General features: G+C 38.7%; 3 protein-coding genes across 26 annotated transcripts; 1 reads left to right on the top strand and 2 right to left on the bottom strand.

Moving 5' to 3' along the window:
* Position 1: 1 nt before the first annotated feature.
* On the bottom strand, positions 2–16,978 carry LOC108082475 (uncharacterized). 24 transcript variants are annotated; one of them, XR_001770986.3, is made up of 17 exons: positions 9,069–9,252; positions 8,285–8,856; positions 7,755–7,877; positions 6,615–6,716; positions 6,365–6,544; positions 6,098–6,307; positions 5,320–5,531; positions 4,841–5,258; positions 4,419–4,445; positions 3,942–4,148; positions 3,384–3,840; positions 1,855–2,014; positions 1,685–1,792; positions 1,452–1,607; positions 1,154–1,166; positions 616–837; positions 2–325 (listed from the first exon to the last, which is right to left on the bottom strand). XR_001770986.3 is itself a non-coding variant. In XM_017177874.3 (16 exons), exons 3-16 carry the CDS (start codon positions 8,726–8,728, stop codon positions 1,118–1,120), a joined length of 2,853 nt encoding a protein of 950 aa, XP_017033363.1. In that variant the 5' UTR covers positions 8,729–8,778; positions 15,057–15,468; positions 16,961–16,978; the 3' UTR covers positions 1,038–1,117. The 24 variants fall into 24 exon arrangements, 22 of the variants coding, with proteins under 22 accessions (XP_017033357.1, XP_070139813.1, XP_070139811.1 ...); XR_001770987.3 differs by lacking the exon at positions 1,154–1,166 and having other exon boundaries at positions 3–325; XM_017177874.3 differs by lacking the exons at positions 2–325; positions 616–837; positions 9,069–9,252 and adding exons at positions 15,057–15,468; positions 16,961–16,978 and having other exon boundaries at positions 1,038–1,166; positions 8,285–8,778.
* Positions 16,979–17,869: 891 nt separating this feature from the next.
* Positions 17,870–18,364, top strand: LOC121502931 (uncharacterized). Its single transcript, XM_041777153.2, has 2 exons — positions 17,870–18,142; positions 18,195–18,364. The coding sequence occupies exons 1-2, from the start codon at positions 18,025–18,027 to the stop codon at positions 18,362–18,364; spliced, it is 288 nt and encodes a 95-aa protein (XP_041633087.1). The 5' UTR covers positions 17,870–18,024.
* A 13-nt stretch (positions 18,365–18,377) lies between these two features.
* shu (shutdown) lies at positions 18,378–20,215 on the bottom strand. Its single transcript, XM_017178106.2, has 3 exons — positions 20,057–20,215; positions 19,260–19,995; positions 18,378–19,204 (listed from the first exon to the last, which is right to left on the bottom strand). Exons 1-3 carry the CDS (start codon positions 20,107–20,109, stop codon positions 18,659–18,661), a joined length of 1,335 nt encoding a protein of 444 aa, XP_017033595.1. The 5' UTR covers positions 20,110–20,215; the 3' UTR covers positions 18,378–18,658.
* Positions 20,216–20,943: the final 728 nt, after the last annotated feature.

Genomic DNA, 20,943 nt, shown 5'->3' with positions numbered 1-20,943 from the left:
TGTTTTGTAGAAAATACAAAAAAATATCAATGGGCTCCAGCACGTTGACACAGAGAAAATGTGGTTAAAAAAACGAAACCAAAGAACATATTGCACATGGTGTGTGTGTTCGTGTTGTGGGTGTGTGTGTGTATAAATAAATAACGTGGTGTTTCGGGTATCGGGTATTGGGGTTTTCCGCAGCAGAAGACAGATCCATCTGATCTCTAACTAAGAGTAGTATTTCGATTATGGTTTCTCGGTTTTCGGGGGGGGCAGAATTAAGCTGGATTCCCCTCACAGTTTTCGTATGCTGCGATCTGCCGCCGCCGAGCTAAGTTTGGTTCTGTGGAAATAAATTTAAGAAATTTATTAATATTTAAGTATTTTTTATAGGGAAAGTAAACAATATAAAATATCAAAACAAGCTTCAAACTCTTTTTTTTAGGCCAAATTTTTATGAATAAAAAACGCAACAAAAAGGGGTATTTAGTGTCGAAACGGCTTTAAGCGTAGGCTAATAAAAGACATTTATTGCTTAAATTGCCTTTGTTTTAATAGTGTTAATTTAGTACACAACACAGTGGATCGGCAGCAGCAGAAAACGAAGGAACTTCATGCGCGTGCGTGGCTTACCCCGATTTCCCAGTTGCCAAAACGCTCAACTGAGAAACGCTTGAACCTCGAACGTGAGAGAATCTAAGAGGGAAACCCTGATCGAAGTAGAACTGTGTGCTGGGAGAGCTATTGTCTTTAGAATGGTTCTTTTCTTAATGGACTAAAAACGTGCTTTGGTGGCTGGTTGGTTGGTTGTTGTTGTGTTCGCTGAGACCTCGACACTACCCCTCAGTGGTCATCCTGTGTCCATCAAGTGTGTTTTTTGGTGAGTTTAATGCGGTGAGAAAAGAGCTCTAATTAGTGCCCAGACAGAAAATATATACACAAAAAATGGCAACAAAGCGGATTGATAAATGGATAAAGGATGGATGCTTTAGCAAAAGCCAAGAGAACAAAGCGAGAAGTCCCACTTTTTCGAAAGATAAATCAAAAATTTGCTCTTTTGGTAAATATATCAAACTGCATTTGGCGGACTCAAGGCGATTTTGATTACAAAATAAGAAGAAAATGTATAAGGCTTTTAGTTAACTAAGTTCAGATCTCTCTCTGTGAGTACCGGAAATGACGTTCTATTTGGTGTGTGTGTATAGGTAGGGTGTGCGTGTGTTTTGTGTGTGTGTGGAAAGAGAAAAATAAAACGAAATCAATAAATTAGTATCAAGGGGATTTTACTTAGCAGGTAGGGATTTAAGGGAAGCTTTTAGGACCTACGCAAAGACAGTATAAGCTACAAGATGCATAACGCCACTCAAAAGCTCTCTCACTCTCTCTTTTGAGAGAAAAAGCTTTCGAGCGCGTTACGCATCTTAATCACTATTAAAGCCTTCGATCTGGGGTTTCCGGTGGCTACTTACAGTTCCATGGAGAGCACCGTGGGATTGGGACACGCCTGGGGCGCCCGTATGTGACACTGCTTGTGACAGATCAGCTGGCAGTCGCGGCACTCGTAGCCCTGCTTGCCGGGCCTACGGGGTATGGACTTCATGCAGATGGAGCACTGCAGGCCGCTTCTAATAATCAATATATATTATAAATATTATTAATAATTTTTTTATTATTATTAAATAATTATTATAATTATTATTACCCGCTCAAATGCTTGGCGATGAAGGTGTGATCGTTGTAGATGTGCAGCTTGGTTCCCTTGCGACGCCAGCGCGGTCTCTGGGCAATGGCCAGCGGCACAATAAAGTGACTTCAAAAACAATATATTATTTACATTAATAAAGAAATCTATAAATAAATGGTTTAACTCACCGCTTGATGCCATTCTCCACCGTCTCCAGCACTAAGGTGGAGGCCTCGTGCACATAGGTCTTATTGCTGGCCGAGGAGAAACCTGAGATGGCCGAGGATTCTGAAATTGAGGAGCGGCGTGAGTGGTCGGTGATGGAGTGACCAATGCCCATGCGGGGTCCTGCGTTTTTTTATTGTTTTGTTTTTTTTTTTTAGTGTAAGAGTGGCACACGAACCAAGCACCCAGTTAGACCCATCGAAATCATATTTTTTTTTTGTTTTTTGCATATATGAAAGTAAACGAAAAAGAAAAGAATATGGAAAGTGTAAGTGAGATAATAATTAAAATAAATGTAAATTTATATTTAATACATAATAAAAGGCCGTTCAAATTACCAAAAATCCAAAAATAAAGCCAGATATATACAAAATATATAATATATATTCAAAATAATGCAAATGTGTTTTTGGAATTGTTGTTGTTTTTTGTAAAAGAGTTTTTTGATTGTATTTTTTTTTTCAGTGTGTATGGGAACCATGGAATACATACAGATTCGTGTCGTGGGTCACAGTTCAAGTTAGGCATTTGATGGATACAAGAGTGTGTTAGGGGGAAGAGAAGATAAAACGAACAACAGATATAGATACAGGTACAGATATATGTAGAAACAGATACAAGATACAGATTAAGATCAAGCTTCAGGAAGTACAATAAGCTCAAGTCCTTAGTAATACATTTAGGGTGAAAAGCTAAATACACCTAATAATTAAGTTTAGGTTGAAATGAAATAAGTAGATTTTTAAAAAGGATATTTACTTTTTTATATATAAGAAAACAAATTGGCAAAACTTTTTTATGGAAGTATACATTATATCCATGTTTAAAGAATATTTTATGCTTTACTTAAGCAATTCATTAATATAATGTTAAAAAATAAAGTTAAAATATTGTAGAAATTGGGAAAAGTTAAGTAAATACAGGGGTGCCACAGAAAACGCTTCGGTTTTTAATTATTTAAATAATAAGCTCAAAAGAATGCTTTAAATAATTATAAATATTAAATTCAGTTTAAATTAGAATAAGTAGCACATAATAGCATACTTTTAGACAGCTTTTTTAGTGGTTTTTAAAACCCAAGCGATTTATGTGGCATTCTTATTCCTCACGATACAAGATATATTGTAGAAAATAAGAATTAATGAATAAAGTATAGGAAGTTCTCTACAGAAGTTAGTAATAAATATTTTAAAAAATAAAGTAAGTAATTTTAAAGCCTTAAAATACAAGAAAAGCAAAAGTGCAAAGCCGCTTTTAATACTTAAAAGCATATACGAGACTTGTTATGATAATGATCTCTAATGTGATATTATTATGTGATGAATATGTCCCAATGGCGCATGATGATGGCTTTAAGCGGAATTAGCAGGAGATCGTTTTTTGTCCGTTAAGAGGGAGAAAGAGTGCGTTAAGCTGGGCTCACAAAAATTTGATTAAAAAACGTGGACAACATGGCGAGGGGGGAGCTCAGTGATACGGGGGCGGTAATTACCAAGTGAATTGCTTTTGGACAGAGTAGTGGCACGATCGACAGATAATGAACGGGAAGAATCACCATTGAGGGTTCCGGTGGCGTTTCGGGGATATCCGGTGGCTGTGGTCGCTGTATTCGAGTTGGTGGCTGATAGTGACTTATGACTGCTATTTTTATTATTATTGGGCTGATCGGCCGAGAGGGTACGTGTCTTGGAGCGGCTTAGCCGCTTCTTCAGGGTGCCAAAGAAATTACGTTTTTTGCTCCTTCCACGGTCCGCATCCACCACGTCCTGTCCGTCGAGTATCAAGCCGGCATTGTGGTGACCCATCTGCTGATGCAAGGCAGCTCCATTCCTGGGCAGGCTGTTGTAGCCTCCTCCGGCTCCTCCCGAGTTGCCATTGCCATTGAGGCTGTAGTTGTTGTGTCCATAGCCACTGCCATTGGGCGATGAGGCGGCATTGGGCTGGCCATACTATAATTCACAGGATATGTTAATAAGGGACTCCTCTCTAGAGATAATAACTCAAAAGTCCATGCCATGCCTTGAACATAAAACTCAGCGTGTGTACTCACCTCCGCGACGCTGTCCTCGTTGACGGTACCATTACCTGAGTCGTTGAGTATGTCACCCTGACCGGGCTCCAACTCCAGCTTGGCCTTCTCCAGCTCAAGCTCGGCCTGGGCCTCGTTGGCAGCCCGCTCAAAGGCCTGGGCCACTGTCTGATCCAGCTCGGTCGGCGACTGGACCACCTCGATCTGGCCCTCCTTGTTGACCTCGACCTGAGGTCGCATTGTATTTGTTTTTCGGTTAGAGAAGCGCATTTTGTTTTTGTTTTTTTGTTGGGGGTTAGGCGGAGCAAAACAGAACAAGAAACAGTTTTGGTTATTAACTTGGCTTAGACACTACTTATTCTTTAGCCTGTTCATGATCAAGGGAACCATCATGATTGGGCGGCGGGATTAGAGACGCAGTAACTCAGATAACTCATAAATAAAATAAAGAAAGCTCGAGGAGAGCGAGAGATGTCCAGGTATAGTGGGGGAGATTACCTTAAATGCATTCGGGCCGGTCGAATTCTGGTTCGGGATCGGAGACGGAAATGGTATGAAATTAAACGAAAATAGAAACGATAGAAATTATAAAACAATAGAGAAAATGGGGGTAAGGGGGTGTACGAAATGTAGGGAGAGTTGTGGGTTGTATACAAAATATTAAAATATATCTTTTAAAAGTTAAAAATTATATTTTTGTCAAAAGAGATTTGCAATCAATTAAAATTGTGTTCAAAAGTATGCTATAAAACATAATAAAAGCTTTGAAATATAAAATAGCCTACTTTTAGACACATTTTTTCAACTATCGTTGACTTTAATAAGTAATAAACAAACAAATATATAAAAGAAATACTACGAAAAATTATTAAAAATATGTATTCATATATTTCTCTATTTCCTTAACCTTAACCACTCACCCGCTGCACACTGTGTATGATCAAAGTGCTCTTGCTGGGCTGTCCACCGCTGCCAGTGCTCGAGAGCGCTCCATCCTGTAGAGCTCTTACAGCCGCATCCGCCAGATCGGCTCCATTTCGGATGTGCTCATTGATGGCTGGCGTGCTGAGGCGCAACGCCTCCTTCAGGCGCTGCGGGCGAACTCCAGCCGGGATCTCGGCACCCTCGATGAACACAAAGTCCACGGTGATGGCCCCGGAAACAGGCTGCGTCTCATAAGGACGTGGCTGCAGCTGCAGAAGTTGCGTGGAGGCAGGACCCACGGCCAGCTCATCGATGCCAACCAGGCCGAGACCCAGGAATTTGGGCGGATCAGAGGCTATAACCGGATGGTCATAAACCTCGAAAAGGATCTCGGCAGATTGGGGGGAGAGTTCGCTGTGGAAAGCAAGGGAATTAATGAAGATAGAGGCAATTCTTTGATTTCTCCATAACTTACAAGAGGAAGTGCTCATCCCAGTAGGGCTTGGTGCCGCGCTGGGTGCCCGTCTGGTTCTTTTGGGCCGGCTCATCCATCTCGATGACAACATAGGGATCGTGGGCATCCCTTAGGCCTTCGCCCTTGACAATCTTTACAAGAAGCCGGCGGCCAGAGACCATGTGCTGGGAGTCCCTTAGCCCCACGCCGCTCAGATGATGCTCCATATTGTGCTGTGTGGGTTGGAGGAGGACAACCATCATGCAATGAGTGACAGAGAAGAGAGAGAGAGAGACAGAGTCGGGGAGGGGTCAGAGATTGAGACAAAAGTCAGATTGAGGGGGGGCTCATGAAATTCGCCTTTTAATCGGGGAAACGAACTAATGCGAGAGACAGTCACTTAGAAATTGTAATAATATTGAAAGTATTGGTTGCCCTGAAATAAGAGAGAGAGCAAAGAGAGTTCTTTTTACTTTCAGGACAGGACGATCAAGGACGGGATTCTCACGGGGATACAAAGGAAATGCGACTGTTGTTGGAGTACTGAGTTCTGAGAGAGAGAGATTGAAAAGGCGAATTCCATAAACACAGGGTAGAAGGTGGAGGCGAAGGTCGAGAGCAATGAGAAGTGTCTGTTTGTCTTGCTTTTTATACAGAGAGTCTCCGATGAATTTCTGTGTGATTTTCTTTGCAATGACTAGTGTACAGAAAGGACACAAGAGGAGCACAAAGAACAGAGAGCAACATAAACAACAACAGAAGGAGCCGACAGTCTTCTCACTGCTCCCCCGACGCTCACCGCCAGCGAGTCATAGTGGACGGGATAGATTACAGGTAGATCCAGGGGCTCCACTTCGGCCCGCGGGCAGGTCGAGTAGATGGAGAAGTCCACCGGATAGATGGTATCACGCAAAGCCGTCGTCAGGATATCGCTGATCACCGTCTGCAGCTGCTGTTCATCCTGATCCATGGCCTTGATGGCGCCCACGCTGTTCATGGCAATGCGAACCTAAGAAAATTAAAATATAAATAAATAAAATACATAAAACTTAACTGGTTTACTCACATCTGGATAACCCTCTACACGCATCTCGCCCTTCAGGGTATTATAGTTCATGGGTATGGCCATGCGAGCCCGGAACCTGGACACGGTGACCTTGTAATGGGAGGTCTCCACCTTGCCGGCCTTTTGGCGGAAAGTCTTGACCTGCAGCACCGGCATGGCATCGCAGTCAAAGGTGATGAGCTGTGGGGATAAAGGGATATATCTTTATTAGTTCAGGAACCCAAGGAGATCTTCTCCTGCATTTACTCACCATATCAGCGGGATTGTTCTCATCGCAATTGCAAAAGATATTGTTTAATCCCGGAGCTGGGCTATCGGGCAGAACGCGCACCACTTCCACGGCCACGCCATGCTGTAAAGAAATAATATAATATTATTATTATTTAATACAAAAAAAGAGAGAAAGAACCGGGTTAAATCAGAAGATAAAACCTGTAGAGCAGCTGTGCTCCTTAGCTCCTTTCAGTTTAAAATTAATCACGCATTACGTAATTCAGCTGCATACATTTTTGGGAATACGATTCAGTGACGGGATAATGACTAACGATTGGTTGGATGCCGCGACCTTGGCCTCTGAATGGCTTCGAGCACGTAAAAGGCGATAAAAAATAAAATCAGAGGAGAGCAGGAGAGATTTTTAAAGGGGTTTGAAATTATTTTATACCCTGTAAATATAAAAATATTTTTAAAGGTATAAAAACTCTTTTAACTTTTCTTTTTATAGTCTAAAATTATTATAAAAAATATTATTTAAATATTACAGATTTATTTTTATGGGTTGCTGTAGGCGTGACGCAATTTTTTAGAAGTCTTTATAAGAATTTAACCTATTGAAATACTTGTAGCAAATTTCATAGCTTTAGCTTTTATAGTCCCTTAGATATAGATGCAAATTCTAATTAACGGACAACAAACAGACGGACAAGGTTAATTTTTAATGGAAACTTACGGTATAATGCGACCTTTCAACTCTCAATTTACTTGCCTCTGTATCAATTAATCATCACTCTCTTACCCAACTACTACAGGGTATAGAAAAATTACAAAAAAAAAAACAAAAAGTTGAAAACAAAACGCGTTTCGCCATCAGTTACGGCTGAGCGAGTTCCCAGCACGCCGGCTGGCCAGATCGCTGGGGGAGGAGAAAGGGAGCCGAGGTGGAAGCCAAGTTGCCGAACATCGGTTTCAAGTTGAATGTCGTGAAACAGCCGGTGGCGGGGGCCAAGAACAAAGTTCAGCGACCGACGACCAACCAATAAAGACCAAGTCAAGCTCAGCCATGACATCAGAGCCGTGTGGGCCGCCTGGATGATGATGATGTCAAAGCTGGGAGCCGGGAACTATCTTTGCTCTGCCTGATGTCATGTCTTTGTTTGGCGGACAAACTCACCTCCTCCACGGATTTGCGCAGCGTGTCATTGATGGCAATCACCCAGGACATGAGCAGTTCGTTGACGATGACCAGGTCGCTGTAGAGCCAGCGGAAGACCTGGCTGGTCCAGGTTACAGAGCTCTGAAAGGAATTAAAAAAAAGGTAATTCAATTATTTAAACTATTTATATGAGCACTTAAAAAAAGTATTGTAGTATTTTTTAATTAATAGGTAAATTTCAGCAACTTGAGCATAAACTTTTTCCCCACAAAAACAATAATTATAATAATCAAAAACCTTTTAAATAAATCAAAGGTCATGATATTAATGACTTTATAATTATATTAACCTATAAACCTAGCATCTAGGTTGTTTTTGTTTAATTTAAAATATATAACAATCATTTTAAACTTCGATTATACTATTAATTATTTTCAAAACAAAGACCCTGGACCTAAAACTGATATTAAAATAATTTCTTAGTTATGTTTTTCCCCCCATTAAACTCCAACTGGACTGTAGAGAGATTTAATCACATATTTACTCACCGTTTCCGGACCCACCACATTGGAGGGCGGTGGAACATAGCGCTTCTTGCGATTCTCCGGTCCAGTGGAACTCTGACGCACCACCCGGCGACGTGGACCGGCAGCACCAGCGGCACCCAAGGGCCCGGCCGAGTTCAGGGGAGAAGCCGATGATCGACCCCTACCGCCAGATGAAACGCCACCAGTTAGTGGCTTGGAGAGATCCTCCACCTTGCTCTTGGTGGCCACCAAATCACGGGGCTCCGAGAGACGCTTCTCTGTTTTGCCGGAAGGAGATCCCGAAACAGAACCCGAGCCGGGGGCCACGCTACTCTGACGGCTGTTGGCCGCACTGGGGGATTTGTTGGCCTTGTTGAGATACTTGTGGTAGAGGAGCTTGATCAGCCAGACGGAGAAGAGGGCCAGAACGGCCCACAGGAAAATGAAGATGGCCAGAGAGTCCATTGTTAAGTCACCAATTCCCTCGAACGAACAGATATAGTCATCGATTTGATCTGCCAGATCCATCGTTCAGTTCCAGCGAGCGTTAATCCCACAGATTGTCGGCATTGTCGTGGTTCGTCGTAGTAGTTCTGTGGGATACAAATGGATGGATGGGATACGAATTAGTGAAAGGTGCTGGCTGATGTTGGTAGTGGTGGCTCTCTCATTTTGGCGAGAGACTATTTTGTGTATTGGGTCGGCGGGGCACAGCCATGAAAGATCCTCAACTCGTTCTAATTATAGAATTTGTACAACAAAAACAATTTTCTTTTGGGAAAAATATGAAACGTTTTTCACTCACAGAAATACACAATATTGGGGTTTAAGTTGGTTAAATATATATATTCGGGTTTAGTATTAGACACGTATAATGTTTATGTTATTTAAAATATTTTTTAAATATTTTCCTAGTATAAATAAATAAATGAAGAAGGAAAAAACGGAACAGAACCGAACCGAAACTGAAACAGAACTCAACTGAAATGAGCTGCCTGCAAATACGAATCCCCAATGGGATCTTTTTTGGGGGAAAATCAACAGCCAACCCAATGCTCTCCAAAGTGAGAGACATTCTCAGATACTAAAGGTTCTACAGATACTGCAGATACTACAGATACTACAGATACATATACAAGTAGTATCTGCGCCGGCGCCTGCGGCTTGTGAACACTTGTTTTTCTCATCGCATCTTCGTGACTTCCAAAGACTTTCATGCTGCTTCTGGCATTTATTGGGCCATTGTATTGACGTCATAGTTGTGTGTGTCTGATTTTTCCGACACCGAAATGACGTAAGACATGCGACTTCTTCATCCCCCTATCATTGTTTATAATGTGTGCTCTGTGTTCGTTCTCTGTTTCCTTTTTTATTTTTAGAAACCTTTCACACAGATTTATTAAAAACTATTCAAGAGAATTGGCATTCAATGAGGAGAAATACATTTGTTTTTGTTCTGCAGTTGCCTTGCATTTATCACCCCCCAATTTTTTTCTTGGCACTTGTTGCAAGTTAATATTTAAACAAATAAAAAAAGGAAAGAAAACACTGTTCGGTTCGTGCCCTCGTGTTGTCGAAAATCTCTAATCGGAAAATGCGAAAACGAGCCAAGCGCTTTTTGGGAGCAGAGGAAACAATAACAATAACAAAAGCGCTATTTATGCTGGTGATTATCTGTTTTATATCATTTTTGAAGCTTTGTTGGTTTTTTCCCCTCTTTTTCTCTTGTTTTCTATCACAACGCACGCCACTTGTACACAGAGAAAAAAAATAGACTGATTAACAGAGGAATAAGTTAAAGAAATAAAGGATAAAGAAATAAGGATTCTTCAAAAAACTAACATTTAAATTTATATATTTCTATTTCAATTTAAATTAACCTTTATTTTGAAAATGTTGCATTTAATATTTAAGGTTTTGGGTTCTCTTAGCCGAATCCCCCTACTTACTACCAGTTTGTAGCTAGAACCAGTTGGGAATTATAGTGTTAAGCAAGTGATATTTATTATCATTCAATTTATTTCTAGATTCGAACATTGTCTTTCATTTGGAATAAAAATTCTTCGTAAATTGTATCTTAATTTACATTTTCCATGCTCCATTTCTTCATTAATTTTCATACCTTTCAAGCTTATTTTCCCTTGGTGTACCAACAACATTCTTTTAGCTTTCTGCGCCGCTGATTTTCCACTTGGAAATGCCTTTGCCTTTCTGCCTTGCCACTCTCTCTCCAAGCTAAGTACAAAACACTTTTCAAGCATTCTCAGCCACACACTCGCCTCGTCTATTGACCCCTCGCCAAATGTGCGGTGGAAAATGAGGGGGGAAAAAAGGAGGAAGGAAAATCAAGGGAAAGGGGGCGTTGCAAGTGAGAGGGTGATTACGAGAGCAACAAGTACTCGCGGATATTTTTAACCATTGGCAAAGCAACATAGAAACAGTTGGGGAAAAGGCCGACGTTGGGTACTTGGTACACATGTTCCCATCGCTGATTGACAACCCGCGATCAGAGCGATCTAACGGTACTGTTTGTGTGTGTGTGTGTTTGAATGGGAAAAGTGTCGCCCCAAAGCATTCAATCCTTGGGAAAGTCTACCCAAAATGCACACAGAGAAATGACTAACATGTGACTATAATTAGAGCTACAAAAATGTCTGCATATTAAATCTTAGAGGGGTTTCTGGGGGGATTAACTTATTTTATGGATTTACTTTTTTATATGTAAACTTTTCCTTAAGAAAAGTAGCCATTAAAAACTAGATAATATATTTTATTTTATTATTTGTATTATTTATCAAAATTAAAACTCGAAAACCTCTTCTTTTCAGTAGAAAACTTACTCTAACTTCTTGTTTACTTACTTTCTAAAGTATCTCAAAATATATCTTGAAATTCTATCCCAATTTCCCTAAGATTTCTACCTCTTAAACCTTTCTTTCCTCTCAGTGTAATTTCATAATTTCGCTTGCAACCTTAGACGACGTTCTGCAAAAATTCGTGGCGTAATAAACTTAGTTCATATTCCCAGAAGAGCCGCTGGGCCTGGGCCTGAAGCTTAATTAATGCCAACATGCAAACTATTGGCCAACGGCCGGGCTGGGCCGGCCCGCTTCCCAAGCTCGAATTTAATGAGCCCGGGCGGTCTTTGGCAACAGGTTGCTAGCAGTACTTCCGTTTTAATTGCACCTCCGAAAGGCAGGTCAGAGGTGGTGGGTTGAATGGCCCCAAAACCTTAAGAGAAAGCCTCCGGCATATTGCGTCACCTGTTGTCAGGCATTCTTTTTACATGTTTTCTTTTTCAAAATTATTTTTTCTGATTTTTATTTTGTAGAGACACCGAGGTAGGTATTCGCTGGGCAAACACACTTGAAATGCACACAAAGTGCGCATTGCTAATCACATTCAAATGCGAATAAATATTGAAAATGATTTCCGTTACCACGCCACGAGCTAAAAATAGAGATTGGGTAATCCAATCCAAGCCAGGCATTCGGATTAAAACAAAACCACAGGCCTGAAGGTCGTCACAAAAAAATATTAAAATAAATATAAGTAATAATAAAAGGGTGCCAAGTGTTTATAAAATAATACTTTATGCTTAACCAGATTAGTAAATAAACTGTAAATGATTTTGATTCATTGTCTGAGTGTTTGTACTTCACCCATTGAGTCACCTTATCTTATCAGTGCCTTTTGCATTCTATCAGCTTTAATTGCTTTAATGAATGGTTATTGTTTGACGATATGGATCTGTCCACAAACTTGGCAAAAACAGATAGCAACAGGCTAGAGCTATCTCTGGGTTTATAACCCGTCCTAATGGGTCAATAAAATATGTCTAAAATTGATGACACGCCTCAAACACAATCACCGAATGCCTGAAGCTTGAGTCCCCGCCGATGATGTCATTTCTGTTTATATTTCTTAGCTATAATTTGTGTATATTTAATTTGCTTTATGTTTTATTTGAATTGATAAGGCTTTGGAGCTTAGGATTTGTGGCAAGTACCAAGAAAAATAATCAGAAAAAGAAATGGTGGAATTTAATAATCCCTTTATCTTTGTTCTAAGAATGGTTTTTAATTTTAAATTATAGTATTCAAAGAAGAAGGAGAACCCTCCTTCAACCTATAAATATACATTTTTTAAATTCTTATCACTCCTAAAATATTAAATTCAAGAGTCAAGGTTTACATTTTTTTAGAGATTATTAAACCCTCTTAATTCCAATCTAAAACAAACATTTTAGTCTCTCAAGACTTAAGTCAAAGGTTGATTTTAAGAGTTTCTTAAAATTATATATTTTACCATTTACCTCTATAACAAAACCAGAAGCTTTAAGTAATTATCTAAGCTAAATACGGTCAACATTTAATTACAGACAACTGGTTTTCATGGTTTCCACTCTTAATACTACATTATTTAGCTAACCCCATCAATAGTTCCCTTTCCACTGCTTATTATAAAATTTAAATCTATTTTTTTTTGTCTTCAAACTTCCCCAAGAAAGCTCTAATCAAAATGTCGTGCCTGAAATGAAATTGCATTTTATTTAGCTCGATTGCTCGATTACTCTATTAGCTGCCGCCGAGATATCGAGAGCGAATGAACTTCGTTTTGCGTTTCTCGTTTGGCAATTCCAAAGTGTCAAGGTTGGGTCTATTTTTGGATTGACAAAAGGGAAATAACAAGCGAGCGCAGACGGGGCGTATGCTAGATATTTGCAGCTAAAACCCAAGCCATTAAGCATACGCAGGGTGACCCGCCAAGTTTCTCTTGAGCACGCAACACGGAGACCACGTCAGAGGTCAAACACAACCAGAGAACAGAAAAAAAAAAACAGGGGAGAAGCAGTTGCGTGATGCAGCTTATACAATTTTCTGTGTTGTGAAGCCAAAGTTCACAGGCAGTAAAACAATTTTTACACACAACTTTCAGGCCAGACACACACAGTGCGAGTGTTTCGGGAACCTTTCGACTTTGGCCCCGCCGTGTGGGGAAACTTGTTTATTATCGATCGACACCGAAAACCCCCTCTCATCGATTGGGGACATGTCGAGAGGATTACGCATCTCGGCCCCAAGGAAAATTATTGATTTTCCACCCACTACAACCTTCCCTTATCTCTCCTGCAATATAAACTCAGCATTTAGAGAGAGTGGAGAGGTGAGGTAGGTATTTGAACCCAAGGGCCAATTGTTTTGACCACACGTGAGGAGCCATTTAAGGGCCAGGGTTGCCCTCAGCAACGTTGAATTATTTAGGCTCTTTTTGGAATTGATTTGTCAACGCGTTTTGTTCCCTGCCAAAGGAAATCTCAGGGAAATCGTAAAAACTACATGTTTTTGTTTACACGAATCACATTTTATTTTCCTTTTCCCTGGCTTCATGGAGAAAGCTTCTGCAAAAAATGGGCAAAAGCTTTGACCGGCAAAGGATAGGGAGAGAGGAAGAGAGAGAGAGTGGAAAAGTGGGGTGGCAGAAATAGGTGGCGGAACCAGCCAGGGTGAGGCCGGAAAATGCAGCTGTCATAGGGCAAAAAATAAAGGAAAATAATGCCAAGAAAAATAAATAATAAAGTTGACCTAGTTTTGGGTTAAATAAATATTTCTTTAAGGGTTAACTTGTTGTCAATAAAATATGAAATATTTGTATAATTTGGGCTTCGAAAAAAAAATAGGTTTCCAATGCCACAATAAATTTGTTACAGATACAAATGTATCTAAAGAATAGCTTACTTCCTAAGACCCTCTAATAAGGCATAGATACAAAAGTATCTGAAGAATTTCTAACCCTTAAATACTCCCTAAATACCTCTAATTTTCGCCAAGTAAATTGACATAGATACAAAAATATCTTAAGGTTTTTGCCTGCTTTAAATATCCCCAAAATACTTAATTTTTTCCATCAAATAATAGTTTTTATTATTATTTTACGTTATATTAACTCTCCTTTATTTTTCCCAGTGCCCTAGTTTTCGCTTTGCCCATTTTCCCTAACATCCTTTGCAGCGCCAACAGCCTGTGACACAGTTTCCAGACTGTTTTTTGGGGTGGCTGCCAAGGACCAAGGACGGAGGACTCAGGAATAAGAGACACAATACGCAGTTAGAATTCGAGGGTTGGCAAATGCAAAACACGCACTTTAGGATCGCCGCAAAGGAACGTCTTCATAGAGCCATTAAAAGAACACACCCAGAATAACCAGAAAACCAAGCCCAAAACCAAGCTTATCCTTAAAAGGGGGTTTGGGTGTTCACAAAGAGGGGTTGTTTTTCACTCACCGTTTCATGCAACGCAATTTGTAGAATGTTTTATAGTTGAGCCGCAGGATGTGGTGTTGCGTTGTTTCGTGGAAGTAAAAATATATTATTTTGCATTATTTAGATGGAATTTACAACCGCAACCGCACAATTTTTTGTGTTATTTCTATGTTGTATTTGTTTTTTAGCCCTGTTCTTGTACTTTTTAGTTTTCAAGGTGTGGAGGTGGAGTGGAGTTTCAGTGGAACTTAATGCCCAGTGATTGATTAGTGACAAGAAGCGTATATATATATATATATATTTTTTTTTTAGGGGATTTGTATGTGTTAAGCACGTGAGTGAAAATAAAAAAAGGTTTCCAAAAAAATTTCTCTGCTAAATTTTGTGTATGAAAGTGCAAAATGCAAATCAATAAAACTAGGGAAAACTTTGTTCAGGGAAATGGGTGAAAAAGCTTGGCACACACAAAAGTAGTAAACAAAATGTAATTTTTGCTGTATTTTTTTTTCTATAATATTTTTCTCTACTCACACGATTGACCGAATTTTTAAGGCCACGTTAACGTTAATTAATGTGTAAGAATTTCGTTGTAATTCTCTCAAATAAAAATCAACCAAAACGCTGCCGATTATTCTCGTTTAGTAAAAATAATGCCGTTCCGTTTATTAATTTATTTAATAATTAATTAATTATTGCTTCTCTTCCTCTCGCTTCAAGCGAGACAGCAGATACAAGATTTCTTGTTGTGTTGGAATTCTTTTCGTTTTGTTGCTGTTCTTCGGCTTCTTCTCTTTTTCTTTTTGCTTTTTGTTTTGTCACTCTGTTCGTTGCGAAGATGACGACAAAAAGGGCGAACGGTGGGGTGCGAACAACGAAAAGGGGGAGAAGAGCGAGGCAATGCGAGTAGACGTGTGAAGAATTTTACAAACTTCCGTAAAATTAACTAAAAGATATAAGATACAATGGATCTTTTGTTAAAACAAGATAAATAGCCTTGAAATATGTCTAAGAGAAGCTTTAAAATGTAGAGAATTATTCACTTTATTTAATAAACATGGTCTTAAACCTTGGTTTTGAACAAAAAAGCCTTACTATTATTTTCCAACTCTAATATTTAAAATTTTTTTAATTAGCTTTCCAAATTCTAAAGATAGATTATATAACTTATTTAAAATACATTTTTTTAATATTAATTTAAAGAATATTGACACAATTAATGCTTTGAAATCAATATAAAAAGCTGTATGCGGATTTTTAAAGATTTTATTTCCAAGTCTACAAGTTTCTTTACTTAAAAAGGCATTTTAAACTACACATAAAAAGGTTAAGGTAGAGTTTTAGTTAACTTTAAGTGAAGAAATAATAAAATCTAGATTTAAAAACATAAAAATCAGCATTGAACCATAAAATACATATTGAAAATTGCGATTTTGTTTAAATAAATTGCATTCTATTTATTAATTTTCTAAAAAACAAGTGATTTAAGTGATCCTATTAAGCCTAAATCTTTCTTTAACTTCCATATAAATCTACAACAAATCGAAAACCTTACAAACATTCAAAAACCTTTCTGAATTATAAAGTTCGCTTAATTTAAGCTTTGAAACACCACTATATCAAATTATTCAAGTTCGAGTGTATTAAAAATGAATTAGCTTCAATGTCGTGGATCGCTTCCGTCTGGTTTTTTTAAGGTTTTGATTGTTTATTTTCAATGACTTCGATAAGAAGCCGCCGTTGCTTTGTAGAAATTCAAATTATGTAGATTTTTTATGTAGACTTTTATGTATTTACACTGTGAGACGACACAGACCGGAATTTATTTTCGAATTTAGTTTTTACTAGTTTCCACCTGCCACGTTACTGGGCCACTCACAAATTCTTGTTTTCTATGTAGTTCTTTAGTTTTCTCAATTTTCCCCATTCAAACTTGGCCAACATTTCGAATTTTCCCCCAACCACAACAACAACAACAGTGGATCCCAAAAGAGAGCCAAAAAGAGAGTGGGGGTCAAATCAGCTGTTATGTTTACAGCATCAATGGGGAGCTCTCTTCTGTGTTTTTTTTGTTGCTGTGCAGCATTTAATTTCGATTAAAGTTCGGCATTTCAACGAATTTGTTTTATTCTGATAGAACAAAAACACACACAGGCACACGCGAGCGCTTGTTTAATCGTATTTCTGCAATGCTTTTGAAATATTTTGCTATATTTTTGCGGCTTGTTGCCAAATTTCCTCTACACATGCAGCCGCAAAGAGACTAAAACACACGCACAGGCACACACAGTTAACGACTTTCGTTCCTTTCTTTTGTTTTCTCTTTTTCATTCTTTCTTTATTTTTGTTTTTTGTTTTTTTTCGACGATGGACACTAAGAACAATAAAGAATTGTTGCCGCTATTTTAATTTTCATCCGCGACCCGCAGCGAACCAACCTTACTCGTTGAGTTTCAAAAAGAGAATCTGAATTCCCCAATTTCCCAATCAGAAACTTCCCCAAGAGCAACGTCAAAGCTTTAAGTTTCATTTGTGGCGACCAGTGCTGACAGTTTAGCTTATTTCAAGCTAGGGATACCGTATATAAAAACGGAAAAACATTTCAAATTTGTAACTAGCTTATAGTCTTAAAAATTGTTTATTTTTATATATTAATCTAGCAAATTCTAGCGGTTATTTTTTTTTTTTAACAGGACAATCATAGTTATTATATTTAATATAATTTGTAGATACAATTTTTTAAGGAACGGTTTAAATGTAGAAACATGCATTGAACAAAATAAAATAAAAAATAATAGTTTTTAGGACAGATAACGTTTCAAAATTGTTGCAGACTGAGCCGTTTCAAAAACGGCAGATCTGTCCTAAAAAAAGACAAATTAGCAACACTGGTGAAAGCATAGAGTGAAAGCTTTGCTGGTAGAGTTGCCAGATTATTAAAAGAAGTAACTGACATGAGCGAAAATTTGAATTTGTGAATTATTAAAAAATTAACATTTCACAAAATAATATTAAAAATAATTTGGTAAATTTATATAAAAAAATATATGTATATAATAATTTTTAATAATTTCAATTTCAATTGGTTTGCTGACAAAATAAATATATATAAATTAACACAAAAGTTTTTAAATATGCTATTTATTAAAAATATTAAAATATATTAGCTTTTATTTTGTTGACTTTCTTAGAAAAAATGTTTATAATTTCAGCTTTTACTCCATTTTTCTATAAAAATAAATATTATAGTGGGACTTATCTGCATTAATAATCATGTTTGTTTATTACAAAGCACACAATTTTACAAACATAAAACCTTGAGGAGCTAAACAACTGTTTGCTTATCCATTTCTTAAGAAAATAAGGCTTTAAGTTGGATGTAGACTAAAACCAGTGGGCATTTCTTCCACTGCACGCGTTCAAAGAGCAACGTTAATATACCTTTTTTTGAGTTTCTTAAAAGTTATAGTTTAGATCAGTGGACGCCTCTAAGGATACTTTAATGGAGAAGCTCCTGGAAACCTATTCAGGCAACAAAACCCTCAGCAATGGCGACATGTTCGTGATGAGCAATTACTACTGTCCCTTGCTGATGCTGTTGCTCTGGATGGCCTCCATAGGTGAGTCTTGGAAAAACTACTTTCTGTTATCTAATTTTAACCCTACCTTTAGGCCTTTTAATTTGCACCTTTTGGTACTGCAAATTCGTTAGATCCGAGACGGTCACCACCTTTGACACCAGCAGCTTTGTGCTAAGGGAAATGCACATTAAGGGATGCACCTGCTTGGACTGCCTGCATCGCCAGTTAAACCAAGACATGGAGCTTAAAAGTGTCAAGTAAAACAAAGGATAACTAAGTTGTAAGGTTTTACATTTAATTAATGTAATATAACAAAAGTGTTTAGTCCTTCAAGAACTTAAAAGTTAACGAAAATGTGTCTTTGATTTCATTTGGAAGGCATTTAAGGTAACAAAACCATGAGATTCTTGTTTTTATGAATGAAAATTTGAATGGTGATTAGTTAATAACAAAAATTGATGGTTCTTCGTGAACCTAGTCTTCATGGCACTTGATATTTGGTAGATTAAGTATGTTTTAGTGGGAGATTCCAGATCCCAGATTTTTCTTCTTTCTTCACTTTTCCTCCTTGGACAAAGTCACAAGATCCTCGTGAATTGGCGAGTAATTAAGCTTCATATTGTGATCCTTGGCCATATCACTGAGCACTTCCAACATCCCCTCCGAGTAGACATGACGGCTAAGTCCAATTGAGAACCTCTCAGAGCTTTCAAATTGCTTGATCAATTCCTCGAGTTCCTGCTTAAACTTGGCTTCTTTAGCAGAGTTTCCTTTGGTCTCGGAGACAGGTAGATTTTCCTTGGCCTTTTTGCCCCACAAGGCCCGGGACCATAGATCGCGGCTGGACTCTTCGTACTTGGTGATACGATTTTCCAGCAGTTTAATCTCCTCGTTGATCTCCGCATTGGTTGGCTGCTTGGCATGCGCCTGCATGAGAATCGTTCGGGCCCGCTTGTACTCGCCCAGGGCGGTCAAGGCGCGAGCCTCATGGAAGAGAGCCTTGCACGAGGGATCGTTGTTGGTTAGACGGCGTACATCCTTCATTGCAATGCAGACGCGTCGGGGTTGACCCAGCTTGTTGAAGCAGACCATGAGGTTTTGCTGGGAAATAATAGAAATAAATTGAAATCCCAAACAAAAAATACTATATGCTCACAGAAAGCGTAAGCAGCAGGGCGGTCTGCTGGCGCTCCTCCTCCTCGTTGGCCAGACGACAGTAGTTCAGCGAGTCCAGGGCCCTCTCGAAGGCTGTGACAGCACAGCGAAAACGTGAACGCTTCACACAATCCTTGCCATACAAATGCAAATCCTGGGCCTTGGGATACACCACACAGAACTTGTCGCAATCCTCCTTGGGTATATTTTCCATGGCCTGCCCATCCCCAATCAGGGTATAGTCTATGACTTCAATCTTGAACAGCCCATCGGCCATGGGCTTGATGCGAGGCGGACAGCCCAGCTCTCGGAAGAGCAGCTTGTAGGAGATTATGAACTCGGCCTGCTCGTAAGGACGCATGGTACGCACAGCGGCCTCCAGTCCCTCAAGAACTGTATTTGTGCCAGTCTCGAATTCGTACTTGGTGCCGCGCAGCAGCGAGGAGTCAAAGGGGGCGCCCACGCCCTCCCAGTAGCCGCTATAGCGCATCGAGACACGCGCCTTGTCCGGCACCGGGTCACGATCCACGTGGCCCTGGCGGATGATCCGCTTGAAGATGTGCTCGCCGATGGGCTGCATCAGAGCGCGCAGCTCGTCGAAGGGATGCAGCCAGGGCGAACGGAGGGCTTCTGTTCCTTGGGAGTCCTCCTCGCAATCCTCGAATTCGTCACTGTCCTCGTCGTACTTGAACTGCGCCTCGTCCATTTCGAACTCGACGCCCTTGTCCACGAGTTGGCTGGGTAAGAGAAAAGGATCCTGGGTGAGATCATGTTATAACCTGCAATTTCAGTACTCACGCAAAGGATACAGGCTCTCTGAGCAACTGCGGAGCGCTGCTTAAAGTTTCCATTATCAAATACTAGTTGAAGTTTCGTTTTAGGCGAGGAAAATGGACAAATTTAAAGCTAAATGCGCAATTCTTTGAACGGTGAGTGTTGAAAAGCTAAGGGAATTAGAGATGGGGAAAAGATCGATTCCCGTACATCGATACTATCGATTGTAAAGAAAATGCCAAGATTACACTATACATGACTTCAACAAAAACTTTGACGATGTCACACTTTTTAAACATTTTAATATTATAAATTAAATCTTAAAAATCAGGGATATATAAAAAAAACAAAAGATATATCGTAAAAATAGATTTTAGTAAAAGAGATAAAACAAATTTAAAATAATTCTTATTTTTGATAAAATACATACAATAAAAAACTTTGAATAATTTTGAGTCCTATTACTTGTGATTTTCTTTGGAGTTTTATTTTAAGCAACAAATAAAAATCATTAATAATCATTAATTTGTGACGTTTGTTTTTTAAATATTTTATATTTTCACTGAAATCTAATGATATAAATATTATCTTCTTTGAAATTAATAAAAAAATATCATAAATTGAATTAATTTTTATATTTGAAAAATAAAAATTAAAATTTTTTAACAGTTCCTGATACAAATAAAGATTTAACATGCTTTTATGGCCTTTGTAATTAGATATGTAATAAAATGGAAGTAAAAGCTCCTTAAAAATATATATTTTTTTTTTAATTTTAGACGTTTTCATTTAAAAACGTTTTAAAATTTCCCCTCAGATAAAGTAATTAAAAATACACACTTTGGTTTTTTTTACATACAAACGTTGCTTGTTTATTTCACTGTACGTTCTTGTTTTTTTTTTGAATATGC

The sequence above is a fragment of the Drosophila kikkawai genome, chromosome 2R, assembly GCF_030179895.1.
Source record: "Drosophila kikkawai strain 14028-0561.14 chromosome 2R, DkikHiC1v2, whole genome shotgun sequence".
NCBI lineage: Eukaryota > Metazoa > Arthropoda > Insecta > Diptera > Drosophilidae > Drosophila > Drosophila kikkawai.
Note: the sequence above shows the minus strand (reverse complement) of the source record. Positions and strands in the feature narration are given on the sequence as shown.